The sequence below is a fragment of the Scyliorhinus canicula genome, chromosome 15 (assembly GCF_902713615.1).
Source record: "Scyliorhinus canicula chromosome 15, sScyCan1.1, whole genome shotgun sequence".
In the NCBI taxonomy this organism is placed as follows: domain Eukaryota; kingdom Metazoa; phylum Chordata; class Chondrichthyes; order Carcharhiniformes; family Scyliorhinidae; genus Scyliorhinus; species Scyliorhinus canicula.
Genome location: NC_052160.1, coordinates 109,876,102 through 109,896,170, shown reverse-complemented (window position 1 = coordinate 109,896,170; position 20,069 = coordinate 109,876,102). Strand labels below are relative to the sequence as shown.

Sequence of the window (20,069 nt, the reverse complement as noted above, 5' to 3'; positions counted from 1 at the left end):
CTGTAAATTCTATGAAGTAATAGTCTCGATAACCGGTGAGGGGAATTGGAACAGGCACAGAGCCTTTTTTTTTTGCAAAAATATACTTTATTCATAAAGTATCTGAAAGAACAATACAAATGTTTCAAAATGGCCATCATAAAGTGCAGTAATAGGGCAGCACGGTGGCCTAGTGGTTAGCACAGCTGCCTCACGGTGCTGAGGTCCCAGGTTTGATCCCAGCTCTGGGTCACTCTCCGTGTGGAATTTGCACATTCTCCCCGTGTCTGCATGGGGTTCGCAACCCAACCCAAAAATGTGCAGCGTAGGTGGATTGGCCACACTAAATTGACCCTTAATTGAAAGAAATAATTGGGTAATCTAAATTTAAAAAAATAAATAAACGCAGTAATATTCAGGTTTTCTAAATGGCTCCTGCTGCATTTTGAGGTGCTTCACTACAATCAAGAAAACATTACAGACATTTCAAATTTGTCATTACAAATGGTGCAATGGTATTTAAGTTGTCTACACAGATCAATTTGTACTCTCATGTGCTTCAATACTTTATGAAACATGTAATGTTCACCGAGCGTCCGACAGCCCAAGATGGATCTATGCAATTCTCCTCCGTTCGGTGCACTATGGCTGAAATGAGTTAGTCAGCAACATTTCCCCATTGTGCCTCTGTAGCGACTGCGCCAAGCTTTAGTGCATCCTTCAGCATGTAGCCCTGGGCTTCGGAATGTGCCAGTCTTCAGCACTTGGTGAGGGACAACTCTTTGCACGAGAAGACCAACACATTTCGGGCAGACCAAAGTGCGTCTTTCACCGAGTTTCTGATCCTCCAGCAGCAGCTGATGTTTGTCTGGGAATAGCTAGTGGAGCACAGAGTTCTGTGTCATGGAGCTGTTCAGGATGAACCTCAACAAAAACCACCTCTTATCTCTCCAGATCTTCTTTGCAAATGCACCTTCAACAAGGAGGTGGATAACGGTCTTGACCCCTCCACAGCAACCTCGAGGGTAACATGTGGAAGGGGTGAGTCTCTGGATGTGTAGGAAGGATCTGAAGGGGAGGGTCTTTCTCCCCATAAGCCAGGCTAGGTCTTGGCACTTGTTTGAAGGTTGCACTTGTTTGAAGGTTATGTGTAGCCTTATGGACCTGTGGTCAAAGATGTTTTTCTGCATAACTTGTTGAACGAGGGACAGGTGGTATGGCACGGTCTGACTACTTGGAGCATTCAGCTGTTAGGGACCAAGGAAGACTTTGTGGTCAGCACAGAAGCCCCATCCTGGAGCCTGAGAAGCCCTAAGATGTGGAAAATATCTTTCATGGTCGGGATGACAATGTTTGTTGGCTCCCATGTTCGAGGGAAATTATCATTAGGAATGCCACAAACACCCCAGCTCCTCATCCAGTCTCTTTACCTCGTTTCAAATCAAGTTTTAGCCACAACACCATTTTGCAAAGAATGAGAATGGGGAGGCACAAGAAAAAGTTAAGATCACTAACCAGCTCACTGGTCTCGCTGTTCAATAATAAGTCTGCAATTTGTAAAACTAAAAGTCAGTGGGCATCAAGTGGAATGCTTTCCACTTGTTGGAGTCATATACCTAGCCCAAAGGAGGATGGTTGCAGTTGTTGGAGGTCAAACATCACTACAGGAGTTCCTCAGAATAATGTCTTAGACCCAACAATCTTCAGCTGCTTCATCAATGACATTTCCTCCCTCATAAATCAGCACTGGGGGTGTCCGTTGATGATTCCACAATGTTCAGCACCATTCACAATTCCTCAGATACTGAAGCGGTCTCTGTCCCTATACAGCAAGACCTGGACAATATTCAGGCTTGTGCTGATAGGTGGCAAGCCACATTAACATCACACAAGTGCTGGGCAATGATCAACTCCAAAAAAGAATCTAACCATCTCTCCATAACATTTAATGGAATTATTACTGTTGCAATATGTCTTTCCAAGGGTCAATGCAGACTCGATGGGCTGAATGGCCACCTTCTACACTGTAGAGATTCTATGAACTACATTGCAAGACCAGTTCAGAATAAGGTTAAACTTCCATTTTCAGTGACTAAGTTCATGTAATTTCAACAGCAGCCTGGCCCCTTCATCAGTAAATATAGAGAAAAGACCGTGTACTATGATTTTTCCAATTCAGAGCCAACAGACAGAATTGTAGAGTTGGTGATCATATCCACTCCCATTGGAGCATTCCAGAAATATCATGAGACAAACTGAAAATATTTAGCGTCAAAGAGCTACTCAAGGATGGACGGAACTTAGAAGTGATCCTCACAGATCATCAAAGCTTCCAGGTCCGACAAAGCTTACAGGTCCTAAGAACAACCCCAATTGTTGACCTACTCATTGGCACACACAGACCTAGGAAGACATGTGGAAGATGTGGCCCTCCTCCATGCACCAAAGAACTTTTACAAATTCGACAATGCATGCGGCAGAAAAGGCCATTGGGAATGCAGTACCCTGATGTAATTACAAAGAGCCATGCACTGATCCAAATAGAATGGCCTTCAATAAATAAGAACAATTATCTGGTATCCCATTAGAAACAAAAAGGATTGGCTGACTCAGTGAAAACAGAAGTCATTACACATAAAGACACAATGGTGAGGCATAACCAAGGATAAATCAGATTCACTCCAGCTCCTCGACCACCGTACTGACCGATTGCATCTTGGAAAAGATCTCAGATGCAACCAGAAACAACAGCCAAACATGACAACCCCGCAGATAACTGAGCAATTAAAAGAAACCTCCAGGTAAGGCTACCAACACCAGATCTGGACATACCAGTGGATTGCCTCTGCACTTTAGGATGCAGATTCATCAGTTCTATGCCCTTATGTGATTGTAATGAAACATGAACATGTCAGCAACTATACTTCTTTGGATGGGAGGCAATAAATATCTATAAAAGTAAAGGGGCATGTTGTAGTATACCTTTAAGGAATATCAACATGACATCATGAAAAGAGAAATGAATCATTTGATCCAGTTTTAGTTTCACTTTTGATTTGAGCAGAGCACCCACACGCAGCTCTGATATCCTTAATCTTTATACCTATGTATAACTGTTCTCATGTGCCCACTCTTAATAAATGAAAAAACAATATGTTTGCCCAATCTCTAATAAGTGATTGGTGCCTTATGTCTTGCTCAGTAAATAAGCTCAATGTATTAAATCATTATAAAAGCACAACCATTACCATCATGGTATTCCTGACTATCGTCCTCAAGGGGTTTACCCTTAATTAGAAACTGAACTAAACCAGCCATATAAATACTATAGGCATGATTTTAAGGCCGCGTCATGCTTGAGTGAGAGTGCGACATGGCCGTTAGATTGCAGGAGAGGCCAAAATTGAGAACCGCACAGGGCGCCGATTGGTTTCTGACCTTACGCGTTGGCGAAATCAGGATCCCAGTGTGGCGAGAAACCTATAATCACCACTTGAAGCCAATCTCCATGCAATTAACGGGAATGACCCCCCCAACTATCATGTGTACACATAACGGGGGCAATCCCAGCCGCTGCCTGTCCATCCCACTGATCACCAATAACTCCCATTGAACGTGGATGTCTCTGGCCGCGCAGCTGAAGGCTATTGCTAATAGGGAATTGGCAATTGCAGTTAATTGAGCACTTCACACCTCGCAAGTGGATTCCCATGGGTGAGCAGGCCATGTAGCTTGTGGGAGTCATTTCCTAGCATCCTAATCAGACTGTGCTGCCTGGACACTGTGCCTGAATGCTGCAGGAAGCAACACCATGGATTCAGCAGCCAGCATCTGAACACCCAGTAGCTGGGCCCCAGGACCAAAGACATTCCACCGATCAGAGGGTGGGTATGTGCACTGAGGAGGGGGACTAATGCCCGATCCAGATAATGTTATGTGCGGGATCTTGGGTACAGGGTCTGGGGTCCAGTGACAAGGGGTCTCTCTGTAGCTGGGGTGTGTGGGCCGGGCGTGATGAATGGCAAGGGATGTGAGGGGGGCTGGTGATGGGGGAACAATGGGGAAAATGGAGAACCTTTATGCCTCAGAATCATTTTAGGGCTCAAGCAGGGATTTGTGTGGCATCTCATGTGAATGTAAGACTCCAGAATACAACAAAGTTGAGCAATTTCAGCTTAACTCAGACTCATTAGGTCCAGATCAACAGGACACAATGATTCACAACTTCAATGAACCTTGTAGAAGGAGTGTGCAATTGGCAATTAAACTTTAGATAATTGTGAGTGGATGCATTGCAGTGGGCAGAATAAGCCAGCAAACTGCTTGGACAATTTGGAGAGGAATTTTGGTTGTTTATGCGCTAAAGAGCATCAGAGATGACCAAGGTGGGGTCTAATGTTGAAATGCCAGTGTAGCCTAAGTTTAGTGAAAGTACGCCATCTTGTTCTAAAAAGGAGTTGGAGCATTGCTAGTAATGCCCCCTCTCCTGTGGCTCATTACAGGGCTGAGTTCCACTCAAATTGCCCACTAATGCTCATTGGGCTGCACAGCATTGTGATGGCCAGCATTTGACCTAACACCCTCTCCTAACAGCGAACAGTGTCTGGGTATTAAAAGTATACTAAACATATTCACACATTACTGGTCACTCGCCGCTGGAGGAACAGGACAATATGCCCGAGTGAAATGAAACTTTATCCATGTGTTATTGCTCCCAGTGAAAGCTAACAATCTTTAAAGCTGCAAAGCCACACTATCCCTGTCAGTTGACTTCCCTAAATGGCATGAGCTAACAGCTTTAAAAGATAAATCTTTATTCCTGCCACAGAATTGTCTGTCAAATCGAATCAATAACTGTTTGCATCGTATATAATTGAATGCTCCACAAAGATAAAACCATTTCACCTGACTACGAAATGTTACCTAAACATTGGTGACAGGACTTTAAACTGAAACTAAAGATATTTGATGTCTATGCTACAGCACAAGTCAATGAAGGGTAGAAAGTGTTCTGTACGACAAAGCACGTTATTTTTGATTAGGCTAGAAAGTCCACATTATGTTGACAGCAATGATATGAAGTAAAACTTGAATATTTCTCTTCCTCCATTTGTTGCCTGCTCTGAAAATATCTTCAGACTTGTTTTTGTCTTTTGTTGTGGCATTACTATAGGCACAGTTGAGCTCCCTACATAGCTCAAAGTTGGAAAGTAAATTCTCCCGTACGCTTCTTGCACCAGACGTGAGCGTGACGTGATTAAGTAAATGTAGAAGGTCAGCAATTTTTCTGAAGGTGAAGAAAACACAAAACATGCAACGGGTTATTTTGTTGAAAGGCAGAAAGCAGGTTCTAAATGGATGCTGTGCTGTTAAGACATATCTGTTTCACAGTCGGGCTTTAACATACAATTTTGGTCCAAATTGCTGATGAGCACAATTCAAGCATTCCTAGAACAGAGACAGCGACAGGATTGGCACCCAAGTGCTTATTAGAAGCAACTGTCATGGAGTGGTACATGTGGGCTTCCTGTACCTACTTCGACTAAATGTTCACTGGTAGACACACAGTGATGGGTTTCAGGATGGCTCAGGATCTGAGTGAGAGGATACCCAGTTCACAGATGCAACCCAGGAGGTTCTAGTGGAGGAGGTCCATCAGATGAGGGATGTTCCCTGTGTGGAGGGAGAAAGGAGTTCACACGCTGCCCTGCCCTTCATCTCACTTCCTCCTCCAGCAGCTGGTGCTGTTTTGCCTGGCCTCTGACTGGCTCCCGTTTTTCCTCCTCAGGACAAGGGATGCTCCTACGTTACACGTGATCAAGCACTCCCTTTATCCTGGTGACTCCTGTAAGGTGTCCAATAAGGGAGAGTAGCATGGCATTTATTCTTTTTAAATGAATATCTCAGTGAATTTCTGGAAGAAATGTTTGTTATAATACTCTTTGGTAATATATCGTTTCTCTTTGCTTTGTAATCCAGAATGGTCTGATGGTGTGATTCTGAAGAAACCACCAATCTTTAACTTAAAGCAAAACTGATTTATTGAATAACGATTGATTAATATTGAGTTTGCACACTCCACAGAACTATAACTAGTAATCAAGTAATCTATATTAAAGTAATAACGAATTTAAACTGCACGTGCCACTTCTATTTAATCTTAACTATGCTGTGATCTATCTCTCTCTCTCTCTCTCTCTCTCTTACACTCTACTGTCTAGAAGAATAATAATATCCAAGATCCCCTGAGTTCTTATATTTATAGTGGGAACTAGTAGTGCCCTCTAGTGGTTGTGTTACACTGAGATGTAATAATTAACCCTTTACTTGTCTTCATATATACATATCATTACAAGCCCCTTTTTAAACATTTCTTTCATATGTGTATGGAAAAATGTAGAAGAATATTACAACAAAACATGATATGTATATCTTTGTACATAGCAAAATAAGTAACAGTCACAATGTTTACTGTAAATTATTTACAAATTCAGTCTATTAGCTTTTCTTCTTCTTCTCATGGATCTTCTGAGTGCACAAATAGGTGATGTTGAGGTTTTTACAGTTCTTTGTGAGTCATCACAAACTTGAGTGCTCATTAAAGTATCATGGAAAATACTCTCATTAAGATGTAAGTCTGGAAAAATTGCGGCGTGTAGCTTAATGTTTTTGAAATGATCAAGGATTTTTTCGAAGTGTGTTTCCTTCAGCTGTCTGAACTATGTAAGAACGTGGTGCTGCTTGTCTGATGACTCTAGCAGGAGCAGACCAACCTCCATCAGGTATCTTGATCCTGACGGTATCATCTGGAAGCAATGAGTCCAGAGTGGTTGTGTGCTGATCATAGTACATTCTTTGTCGTTCACGCTGCTTTTTCATTTTCTGGCAGATGATCTGGATTTCGAAGAGGTAGTGATTGTAATGTCGTTCTCAAATTTCTGTTCATTAGCCTCTGTGCAGGTGATAATCCAGTTGAAAGAGGAATTGCTCTGTAGGCTAGTAGCGCAAGATGGATGTCTGACGAAGAAGCCAAAGCTTTATTTGTCAGTTGTTTGATTATGTGTACTCCTTTTTCTAATTTCCCGTTCAACTGTGGGTAATGTGGACTTGATATAAGATGTGTAATGTCGTGAAAACTCGGCCCAGTCATTGCTGTCGAAACACAGTCCATTGTCTGTGATAATAGATATTCCATGTCTGGCGAAAGTTTCTTTACTTGCTTTGATGACGGATTTGGATGTCAGATCGGGTAACTTCAAAACCTCTGGATAATTCGAGTAATAATTGATTATCAGAACGTTACACGACCTTTGGAGTGAAATAGGTCTATACCAACTTTGGCCCAAGGAGATGTTTCCAATGCATGTTGCTGTAGTTTCTCTTTGCATTGTGCATGCTGAAACCTCTGACACATCTTGCATCCAAATACCAGGTAAGTGATGTCCCATTTAATACCTGGCCAGTATACTGCTTGTCTTGCCCTTTGCTTGCACTTTTCAACGCCGGGTGACCTTAATGAATTTGGTTGAGAATCATTGGTCGGAGAGACAGTGATATGACATCCATCCACAATTGTTAAACCTTCTTGAACATTTCTGAATTGAGAACACCGCCCTTTAGGCTACCCATTGTTGCAGCATTGCATCCTTCTTTGTCTCTTCTCGGGTCAGGTTGATTTTTTTCATCTGAGGCTGGAAGATTTTCTGCACACAGCTGTACTTGAGATTCAACATGCTGTATGAACACAAAAAGTTCATTTACTGAAGTGATCGAGCGTGATAATCCATCTGCTATTATCAGGTCTTTTCCAGGCATATAGATGAGATTGAAGTCGTATCTTCTCAGCTTCATCAACATTCTCTCAAGTCGTGGAGTCATGTTATTGAGATCCTTCTGTATTATATGCACCGGCGGTCTGTGATCTGTTTCTATGGTGAAAGTGGGGAGTCCCTAGACATAGTCATGGAACTTTAATATGCCGGTTAGTAATCCAAGACACTCTTTTTCAATCTGGGCATATCGATGTTCTATTGGTGTCATCGCTCTGGATGCATATGCAACAGGAACACAAGACGAGATGTCATCTTTTTGCAACAGTATTGCTCCTATTTTGTCCTGACTCGCATCAGTCAAAATTTTCATCTTCCTGTTTGGATCGGAAATGCTAGAAGAGGTGCAGTCGTTAATTGTGATTTTAAATCAAGCCACTCCTTCTGTTGATCAGTTGTCCATTCGAACGTGGTTGACTTTTTGATCAAATTTCTAAGAGCTGTTGTTCTGGTTGGTAGATTAGGTATGCATTTGCCTAAGAAGTTTACTCCGCCCAGAAAACGTAGAACTACTTTTTTGTCCTCTGACACCTTCACTCTCTAAATGGCTGCAATCTTGTCAGTGTCAGGTCGCCCACCATGTTCAGAAATCTGATCTCTAAGGAAGTGGCAAAACTACACTTGGATTGATTCAATTTAAGACCATACTTGTGTATTTGTTGAAAACCTTTTTCCAGTCTTGATATATGTTTTTCCTTTGTTGATGACCATATGATAATGTCATTGGCATAGACACGAACACCCTCTATTCCTTCTGTCATCTGTTCCATAATGCGGTGGAAGATTTCCGGTGCAGAGATTATTCCGAAAGGCATCCTGTTATAGCAAAATCTGCCAAAAGGTGTATTGAAGGAGTTTTCTGCATGAGTCATCCAATTGCATTTGCTAGAAACCTTGTGATGCATCTAATTTGGTGAAGATGCGAGCATTAGCCATCTTGCTGGTAATCTCTCATTTTCGAATGGGAGTGTTCCCTCATAATGTTCTTGTTGAGTTCCTTGGGGTCTATACATATCCGCAGATCACCTGATGGTTTCTTCACATAATCCATCGAACTGACCCAGTCAGTTGGTTCAGTGACTCTTGAAATTATTTCTTGTTTTGTAGCCTTTCTAATTCAAGTTTTTAAATTCTCTGAGTGGAGCAGCAATTTTCCTAGGAGGATGTACCACCAGTTTGGCATCTGTCCTTAACAAGATCTTGTACTTGAATGGAAGAGTACCCAAGCCTTGAAAGACGTCTGGAATTTGGATATCATCATGCAGTATGAGTTGAGATGAAGTTGCAGTATAAATTTGCTGCATTGGGTGTAACTCCTTGCAGGCTTGTGCACCTGATGATTTATCTGATTTGACAATCTCGAATCTTAGTGACGTTGCAATATAATTGTTGGAAACTATCAAAGAGCATGATCCGATTGTTGAAATTGAATTGCCATTGTAGTTTTTTAATCTACAGCCTTCTAGAAGTATTTTAGGGGTTTGCTTAAGCTTTAGGAGATTAAGCTTTGTAAGCAAATTGGCTGAAGCGCCTGTATCCAACTTGAATTTAATTGGTCAGTCAATTACTTTCAACAGTGTTCCTTTCTGTGTCCGAATTAATGGAGTTGATTAATTTAAGAGGGGTTGTTACTTCAGTGGAGTTATGGCTACAAAGAAAGTGTTTTCCAGAGAGTAATCATCTGTATCTGTTGAAAAATTCTGTTCAAAATTTTCTTCTTTGGATTCAACACTTCGTACATTAATCTGTCCTGAATTGGGTTTAGCAATTTAAATGCGAGTTCAGGAATTGCACTGCGCAGCAAAATGGTTTAATTTGCCACATTTTGAGCATTGTTTTCCTCTGGCAAGGCATTTTTAAAAAAAGTATATGATCAGCGCCTGTCCTTTGAGGAGCTGCCAGTTTGCGTGTGCCACGGATGACTCCGGTTCTCCAGGGAGACCATGCACCACCTGTGCCAGATGGTGACACACCTGGTACCATGTATGAACGGAGGAGGAGACCCACTCCCAATGGCTATCAAGATGATGGTCGTCCTGAACTTTCATGCCCCTGGCTCATTCTAGGCTCAAGTGGGACCTGTCTCTGATCCCACAAACGCCCTCACATAGGTGCATTCACGATGTGACAGATGCCCTCTGCGCCTGGGTATCAGACTACCTTGGCCAGGCCCAGTAAGATGCCCAGGCAGGATTTGCTATTCCCCAGGTCTGGGAGCAATCGATGGCACATGTCACCCTTCGAACACCAGTTCGATATGGGGTGCCATTCATTAATATGAAGGTCTTCCACTCTATAAATGTTCAGTTGGTGTGCGACCACCAGGTGCACATCATGCATGTCTGTGCGCCCGATACCCAGGCAGCATGCATGATACATGCATCCTGGCGCACTCATCAGTCCATGGCACCTTCGAGGTGCTTCTTTGGGTGAGGGATTAGTTGTGGGAAACAAGGGTGACCCGCTGGGGACATGGCTAATGACGTCTTTGTGGAGGCCCCATACCTGAAGTCGTTGAGTGATGCATTGGTGTTTTCAAGCTGTATTTCCGATGCCTGAATCACCAGGGCTCTCCAAATATAGCCCAATATGGCCTTGAGCATCGTGGTGGGCTGTAGTCCTTCACAATATCACGCAGCAGCGTGCAACATGCTGGAGGAGCAGGAAGAGGATGCTGTCCAGGAGGATCCAGGCTTGGAGCCTGAGTTAGCACAACAGACCGTGTAACGTGTGGTCAGGGTCAACCTTATCACCTCACAATTAACAACTATGAGGCCAGGCCAACGGCAGCTCCAACATCCTGCTCAGTCTCTTTCCCCTGTCCCCCTACATCAAACCCCACCCCCAAACAGAGTCCATCTTCGTTTGAGCCTCTCAACCCTTCCGTTTAGACATTCACTCAACCTTCACCAGTGTTCCACTTCCTCCCACCACCATAGCTCCCCTTCCCCCCTTTGATGGTCACACCAGCATCACCACAGAGTGTTGGCCCTGGGTTGGCCGTATCAGCAGATCTTGCCCATGGGATGGAGGAGGTTGATGGAGACTCAGTGTGAGATGAGCGTTGCTGTCCCTCGTTATCTGACCAAAGTCTGACTCCTGACTTTAAGATGACCACTGTCGCCAGGATGATCCCTGCATGTGTGTTGGCGATTCCACCTCAGTAGCCCAAGCTTCAAGTCAAATGCTGAGAGGATGAGACAGGATAATAATACATGGTTATCATCGTCAAAAAGGGGGATCATGAGGGTTGTTTTGTCGCTGTGTTGAGGATGGAATCGTGCCTACATGCAGCTGCATGGAAGATGGGCACAGATTTGGGAGAGAATAACAACATGTTGATAACCTTTGGTGAGGATAAGAAGTTAGGCGATTGGTTGGAAATGCAGCCTGCAAGGACTGACGGGTTGAGGACTTTTTGAGAAAGGTGTGATGGCAGTAGTTTTGAATTGGTGGTGGTGGGGGTTGGAGCAGTACCCAAGAATAGATTATTATGTGTTGTGTTAATCAGTTTGGGATTACGTAAGGAACTGGAGAGTAAGCAGTTTAGGGATGGATCAATTTCAAGGTTAACTGTGACCAATGTAAATAATTTTACATTGGGCAGGTGGGTTGTGGGAGATGGTGAACGGTTTGGACTCCCTCACTGGAGATACTGTTCCACAAGGTGGGCTCACACTGCTGCCTCATGCCCTGCCATGTTTCGGTGAGGGTTTAACCATGTAGGATGTGCTCGTGAGCGTCCTGAGGGTCTGGATAGGGGGCCCGGCTGATGGCCCAGCCTCGTCTGATGGTGATCAAGTCAAAAGGGTGAGATCTTGGAAAGGACAGGTCCTGACCCTAGAAGCCAACAACATTCCACCTGCCTGCATCTCCCTTACAATCCATCCTCCATGAAACCCCAACACATGTATTGTCCTCTTTGTTCAGGAGCCTTGTACACACATGCCATCAGCTAAAAAAAAAACGTCAAACACATGTCCCAGCATCTCACTATGTCCTTTGTGTCCCCAAGGATAAAGCGGACCATAATCACCATAGGACAGGAGGGGCATCCCACATATTTGGTCCACACATCCTCTGAAGAAAGGGCCATGCAACTCGCAGGGGACGTCGAGGAGAGGGCAGTGGCTGCAATAGAGTTTGATATGCACCAAACAAGTGAGAGCCTAATGTAACATAGAGGTTCCGATAGCAAGTGAGTCACCTCTCTCCCACAGACCTGTCCTTTCCAAGATCTCACCCTTTTGACTTGATCACCATCAGACGAGGCTGGGCCATCAGCCGGGCCCCCTATCCAGACCCTCAGGACGCTCACGAGCACATCCTACATGGTTAAACCCTCACCGAAACATGGCAGGGCATGAGGCAGCAGTGTGAGCCCACCTTGTGGAACAGTATCTCCAGTGAGGGAGTCCAAACCGTTCACCATCTCCCACAACCCACCTGCCCAATGTAAAATTATTTACATTGGTCACAGTTAACCTTGAAATTGATCCATCCCTAAACTGCTTACTCTCCAGTTCCTTACGTAATCCCAAACTGATTAACACAACACATAATAATCTATTCTTGGGTACTGCTCCAACCCCCACCACCACCAATTCAAAACTACTGCCATCACACCTTTCTCAAAAAGTCCTCAACCCGTCAGTCCTTGCAGGCTGCATTTCCAACCAATCGCCTAACTTCTTATCCTCACCAAAGGTTATCAACACGTTGTTATTCTCTCCCAAATCTGTGCCCATCTTCCATGCAGCTGCATGTAGGCACGATTCCATCCTCAACACAGCGACAAAACAACCCTCATGATCCCCCTTTTTGACGATGATAACCATTTATTATTATCCTGTCTCATCCTCTCAGCATTTGACTTGAAGGATTGGATTGGATTGGATTGGATTTGTTTATTGTCACGTGTACTGAGGTACAGTGAACAGTATTTTTCTGCGAGCAGCTCAACAGATCATTAAGTACATGGGACGAAAAGGGAATAAAAGAAAATACATAATAGGGCAACACAAGGTACACAATGTAACTACATAAGCACCGGCATCGGATGAAGCATACAGGGTGTAGTGTTTTTTTAAAAAATAATTTTTATTGAAAAATTTTGATTTTATACAACATTGACACACCTTAGTAAAATACCAAAAATAACAATAATATTAACAATCATATACATTCGCCCCTCCTCCATGAACAACACAGCATTTTAACAACAACGCAAATTAACACACTATAAAGTTACAGAATAGACACTACAATAGTGCACCCTCCCCCCCCACCCCTCCCCTCCCTCCCTCCCCCCCCCCCCCCCCCCGGTTGCTGCTGCTATTGACCAAGATACCTATCTCTGTGCCAGGAAGTCCAGAAAAGGCTGCCATCATTTATAGAACCCTTGTATTGATCCTCTCAGGGCAAATTTGACCTTTTCCAATTTTATAAATCCGCCATGTCACTGATCCAGGTCTCCACGCTTGGGGGCCTTGCATCCTTCCACTGTAACCGAATCCTTCGGTGGGCTACTAGAGTCGCAAAGGCCAGGACACCGGCCTCTTTCGCCTCCTGCACTCCCGGCTCTACCGCAACTCCAAAGATCGCGAGTCCCCACCCTGGTTTGACCCTGGATCCAACCACCCTCGACACCGTCTCCGCCACCCCCTTCCAGAATTCTTCCAGTGCTGGGCATGCCCAGAACATATGGGCGTGATTCGCTGGACTCCCCGAACATCTGGTGCACCTATCCTCACCCCCAAAGAACTTACTCATCCTGGTCCCGGACATGTGGGCCCGGTGCAGCACCTTAAATTGGATGAGACTAAGCCTCGCACATGAGGAGGAAGAGTTAACTCTCTCCAAGGCATCCGTCCAAGTCCCGTCCTCTATCTGCTCCCCGAGTTCCTCCTCCCATTTAGCCTTCAGCTCCTCCACTGACGACTCCTCCACCTCCTGCATTACCTTATAGATGTCAGACACCTTCCCCTCTCCGACCCACACCCCCGAAAGCACTGTCCATCGTCCCCTGCGAGGGCAGCAAAGGGAATCCCTCTACCTGTCGCCTAGCAAACGCCTTTACCTGCAGGTATCTGAACATGTTCCCTTGGGGAAGGCCAGATTTATCTTCCAGTTCCCCCAGGCCCGCAAACCTCCCGCCAATAAACAGGTCCCTCAATTTGCTGATGCCCGCCCTTTGCCACCCCCTAAATCCCCCATCCGTGTTCCCCGGGATGAACCGATGGTTGCCACCCAGTGGAGCCTCCATCGAGCCCCCTGTTTCCCCCCGATGCCGTCTCCACTGTCCCCAGATTCTTAGGGTCACCGCCAACACCGGGCTCGTGGTAAACCTCTTAGGGGAGAGCGGCAACGGTGCCGTTGCCATGGCACCCAGGCTCGTACCTCTACATGACGCCATCTCCATTCTTTTCCACGCCGCCCCTCCCCCCTCCATCACCCATTTATGCACCATTGACACATTGGCTGCCCAATAGTACCCCAGAAGGTTGGGCAGCGCCAGCCCACCTCTATCCCTCCCTCGCTCCAGGAACACCCTCTTCACTCTCGGAGTCCCATGTGCCCACACAAAGCTCAAAATACTGCTAGTCACTCTCCTAAAGAAGGCCCTGGGGATAAATATGGGCATGCACTGAAAGAGGAACAAGAACCTCGGAAGCACCGTCATTTTGACGGACTGTACCCTCCCTGCCAACGACAGTGGCAGCATGTCCCACCTCTTGAACTCCTCCTCCATCTGATCTACAAGTCTGGTGAAGTTATGCTTGTGAAGAGTCCCCCAGTCCCTGGCCACCTGCACCCCCAGGTACCTAAAGCTCTCCCCTGCCCACCTAAGCGGGAGCCTACCAATTCCTTCCTCCTGGTCTCCAGGGTGCACCACAAACACCTCGCTCTTGCCTAAATTTAATTTATAACCTGAAAAGGTCCCAAACTCAGCTAGCAACTCCATCACTCCCGGCATCCCTCTCACCGGGTCCGCCACATACAGTAACAGGTCGTCGGCATACAATGACACCCTATGTTCCTCTCCACCTCGCACCAAGCCTCTCCACCTCTCTGAATCCCTCAACGCCATCGCCAGCGCTCGATTGCCAGTGCAAACAACAAGGGGGACAGGGGGCAACCCTGCCTGGTCCCTCGGTAAAGCCGGAAGTACTCCGACCTCCTCCTATTCGTGGCCACGCACGCCATCGGGGCCTCATATAGCAGCCTTACCCATCTAATGAACCCTTCACCAAATCCAAACCTCCCCAACACCTCCCATAGGTACCCCCACTCCACTCTATCGAAGGCCTTCTCCGCATCCAGCGCCACCACTATCTCTGCCTCCCCCTCAATTGCCGGCATCATGATGACATTCAGCAATCTCCGCACATTCGTGTTCAGCTGCCTTCCCTTCACAAAACCTGTCTGGTCCTCGTGCACAACCCCTGGCACACAGTCCTCTATCCTGGTGGCCAGGATTTTTGCCAGCACCTTAGCATCCACGTTGAGGAGAGATATGGGCCTGTATGAACCACACTGCTGGGAGTCCTTGTCCTTCTTTAAAATTAACGTGATCAGCGCCCGCGACATCGTCGGGGGAAAAGTCCCCCCTTCCCATGCTTCATTGAGTGTCCGCACCAGCAAGGGGCCCACTAGGTCCACAAATTTTTATAAAATTCCACCGGGAACCCATCTGGCCCCGGTGCCTTCCCTGACTGCATCTGCCCGATCCCCTTAACTAGCTCCTCCAGCTCAATTGGCGCACCCAGCCCCTCCACCTTCTCCTCCTGCACCTTCGAGAAAGAAAGCCTGGCAAGGAACCTCTCCATTCCCCCCTCTCCCCCGTTGGCTCCGACCGGTACAGTTCCCCGTAAAAGTCCTTGAAGACCTCATTCACCTCTACCCCCTTCCGCACCACATTCCCACTCTTGTCTCTCACTCCAGCAATTTCCTTAGCCGCATCCCGCTTGCGGAGCTGATGAGCCAGCATCCTATTCGCCTTTTCACCATGTTCGTACACTGCCCCTTGTGCCTTCCTCCACTGTGCCTCCGCCTTTCTAGTGGTCAGCAAATCAAATTTAGCCTGCAAGCTGCGCCTCTTCCCCAACAGTACCTCCTCTGGTGCCTCTGCATACCTCCTGTCCACCTCCAGCATCTTTCCCACCAGTCTATCCCTCTCACTCCTCAGGGTGTAGTGTTAATGAGGTCAGTCCATAAGAGGGTCTTTTAGGAGTCTGGTAACAGCGGGGAAGAAGCTTTTTTTGAGTCTGTTTGTGCGTGTTCTCAGCGTTCTGTATCTCCTTCCCGATTGAAGAAGTTGGAAGAGTGAGTAAGCCAGGTGGGAGGGGTCTTTGATTATGTTGCCCGCTTTCCCCAGCAGCGGGAGGTGTAGATGGAGTTAATGAATGGGAGGCGGGTTCCTGTGATGGACTGGGCGGTGTTCACGACTCTCTGAAGTTTCTTGCGGTCATGGGCCGAGCAGTTGCCATACCAGGCTGTGATGCAGCCAGATAGGATGCTTTCTATGGTGCATCTGTAAAAGTTGGTAAGGGCCAGCCCATCTTGCTCCAACTTCCTTTTGTTTGTCCAGCTCGGTGAGGTTTTTCTTCCATGTCTAACCATACCCACACCATTTCCAGCGATGGGTACTCTTTGTGCCCTTTGCCATGTGCTCTTTCCGTTGGAGGCCCTCGAAGAACAATCTAAATATATAAATAAGAAGGACGGGAAAATTACCCAGCCCAATGCAATCGTGCCGAAGCCAGGTCTCATTATTTCCGAATGCGCTTGCCCATCAGCAGTCATTTAATCCTCTTGAAGAGATAGGGAAAAAAAATCACTCATTTCAAGATCCCCAGGCCAATCTACTTGGCCGTGGTTCTGTTACTATTATGCTTCTGTTCGGCACTATGCAAATGCAGATTGGTGCCGTTGCGTCAATAGGACGAGCAGAAAAATGTGAAACGAGATGACCTGAATTTATATCATTTTTAAAAATAATCTTTATTGGTGTCACAAGTAGGCTTATATTAACACTGCAATGAAGTTACTGTGAAAAGCCCCTTGTCACCACACGACGGTGCCTGTTCGGGAAAATTTAGGGAGAATTCAGAATGTCCAATTCACCTAACAAGCACGTCTTTTGGGACTTGTGGGAGGAAACCGGAGCGCCCGGAGGAAACCCACGCAGACACGGGGAGAATGTGCAGACTCCGCACAGACAGTGACCCAATCGAACCCGGGTCCCTGCCACTGTTCTACCATGCCTAACAGAAGGTTAACAGTTAAAGCCTAAAATTTCCGCTAAATGATTCCTTGGAATTTTCTGTCACTGTCGAGGTATTATCCATCAGATTCAGGTGCTTAACATCAATAAAGCATTTTTGTGGTGTGTGTAATTGGGATAGTGTTTCAATCAGGCCAGAGGCGAATCTAATATTCATGTTATTGGAATACATACTTTGGTGGATAGTTTTGCCTTTGGAACTACTCAAATTAGTCTTCTTTCACACTTGAATCTGACAGTTAAATTATAACGTCGTTTTGTATTGTGCAATCTTTATCACTTTTACACAATTGAACTTCAGGCAAAAATCATTTATTGGCGATATGAATTAAATTTCATTCGATTATACGGGGCAGAATGACACTCTTCACACTACGAGGCCATGGGGAATCCTGTGTTGTTCAACGTCTGTTTGTCAGGCTAAGGTAATATGGCATGAATGAATGGGGCACGGTTATGCGGGAAACGTGCTGAAAGAGAAGTCACTTCGATTCACTTTAATCCAAGATTTTCCAGAGACATTTTTCTGGGAATGAAGTACATCTAATTATCAAATGGTAAGGATTTAATGTTACTTAACAGACAAAACCTAAATCAGCCTCTGCCACCCTCCTTTATACTTGGGCCATCAACATAACAATGATGCCTTAACAGTATTGAATAGTTGTCAGACTTTGAAGAAAAAATATAGAGGAATATGCAGTGTAATTATTGAGTGACCATGCAGGTACACAACATAAATGTTTAAATGTATACATTTGCAGTTTTAGTCAACAGCACAAACTTGGGATGGAATCTTAACAACTAAATTATAAGATAGTTTTACATTGCACGAGCCTTTCAATTGTATGCAAAACTCTGTTTTTCTAACTCCAAATGCCAATAAAAATATATATTTAAAAAAATTACTCTGTTGAACTTCTGGCAATATAGGTTATCGGTTGTACCATTAAATTCCATTAGGTTGCGCGAGGTTGGCCAGAATGTTAGTTTGAGTGAATAGATGAACCCGTTGGCTGGGCGAGAGTGGCAAGTGTTGCAATTTGTCTTTGGATTACGGAAGAAAAAAATCAACTTGATTCCTGCTGTTGATCTCTGTCCAGCAACACCTGCTGGACGTTTCAAATGTGTAGTTGAACAGAATGAGTTCAACCTCGACTTCTCTCACAATTAAATAGTCTGATAAACTCCAGGGGCAGAATTATACAGTGCCCCGCTGATAAGTGTTCAGGCTGGCTGGGGCCTAATATACAATTCTCCAGATGGCCTAACTGCTGTCTTCCCACCCTCTCATAACTGTCTGCAATTTAACAGTAGGATAAGAGAGGCCTACACTGATCCACCCCACTCCCCCAACCTGCCCTAATTAAGACCCTGAAGTGGGAAGTTATTGAACACCAGTTGTTGCCCGCCTGTGAGACGACCAACGTGAAGTCCGTGTGGGCTTTGTATGTGGGCTACTTGTAGCCCCAGCCTGGGTCCACTGCATTACTGGTGCTGCTGGGACTACAGAGCTGCCAACCAACCAGTTGGCCAGCAGCTCACTGAAGCAGGACATCCTACCGAGAGTGAGACGCGGAATTCTCGTCTTCAACCGATTAACATGCTCTATCGGCGGGGTGAGTTCCTCCTTGACTCTTTTGGTGGTGGAGCGTGAAAACCTGCCCTCCAAAAAATTCTGCCCAGGCAATGAAATACTTCTGGAGAAATGGTCAAATGGGCAGGAGACTGGAGAGGGTTTGTACTTGAGGAAGTGGTTGCCACTGCCGAGTCAGTGACTCATCACAATTCATCTATGTCACCCTTTTTTCAGCATTGCCTGATCAGTGAATGTATTTTTTCATTGGACACATCAATTATTGAATTCACTTGCAGTAGGAGATCACTCACCACTGTTATGGGTGCAAAATTGTCCATAATTATTGGCAATGTGAGTTATTATTAAATGCTCCTTTTTGTAGGGTTTGACAGATACTTCAAGAGCCGGACCCTGGAGAATAACAGAAGAAACATATGGTTTGCAGAGTTTTGGGAAGCAAATTTCAAGTGCAAGCTGAGTCGACATGGGTTTAAACGTGGGAGCCATGTTAAAAAGTGTACAGGTATTGTGAAACCTTTATCCCTTATTTGTAAGCTGATTATTTTCTACATGTTTTGATTTCAGCTTTGATATTGCTTTTAGTTGGGGAGTTCCACATTCCGAGGGATAAATGATACTGACAGAATTGATCTAAACGAATTCTGAATATTATTCAAAATCAGACTTTGGAAGTCAGCTTGTTGCTATTAAATAAAATGGGCTGCTCATGGTAAAATCATTCAGCGTCTAATTTGGCGAGGGAATTGTGGTGAAGAAAATGTATGATTGAATTTTACCAGAGTAAAACATTACATACCTGGGATTGCAATTGCAGCTTCTGTGTGTTCAAGGCTTTGTCTCAGCTTTACGGTAAATCAATATCTCTCCATATGATAGTGCGAGCACATAATTGTTTGATCAGATCTTTGATTTGAAATGCTCTGTGCATGACATCTTTAACCAGATCAATTGATCATACAAATTTAAAATTTAGAACAATCTTTAATGTGAACGTATCACATTACTGTCAAGTTACTGCTTTGATGGCCACCAACAAAAAGTGCTTTAGGATATTTTGCTACATTAATGGTATTGGTCTTGAACTTGTTTTACATATATAGGATGCACACCAATTTGAATGTTAGATTTTATAACCTAATCAATACATTTTAAAAATTGTGCTGAGCCATTTACTTAAAATGAATTAACTTGTATATGCTTAACAGGTTGCATTACATTCCGTAGCCCAGTATTAAATAAATAGGTTAATGTAAAATATAGGAAATCATGAAAAGGTATTAAGTATTCATGCTATGGGAAAGCAATGATTGATATCGGAAATAATCCGATAAATGTTTGAAATAAATCAAGTCCATGGATATTTGCATGTTAGTGA

At 44.8% G+C, this 20,069-nt stretch overlaps 1 protein-coding gene across 1 annotated transcript in view; it reads left to right on the top strand.

Annotated features, from left to right (window-relative positions):
• Nucleotides 1-20,069, top strand: part of LOC119978492 (metabotropic glutamate receptor 4-like) — a 1,510,615-nt gene that overhangs the window by 695,585 nt on the left and 794,961 nt on the right. The window contains exon 6 of the mRNA XM_038820161.1: nucleotides 19,056-19,196. Coding sequence (XP_038676089.1) covers nucleotides 19,056-19,196 — 141 coding nt within the window. The remainder of the gene's footprint in view (nucleotides 1-19,055; nucleotides 19,197-20,069) is intronic.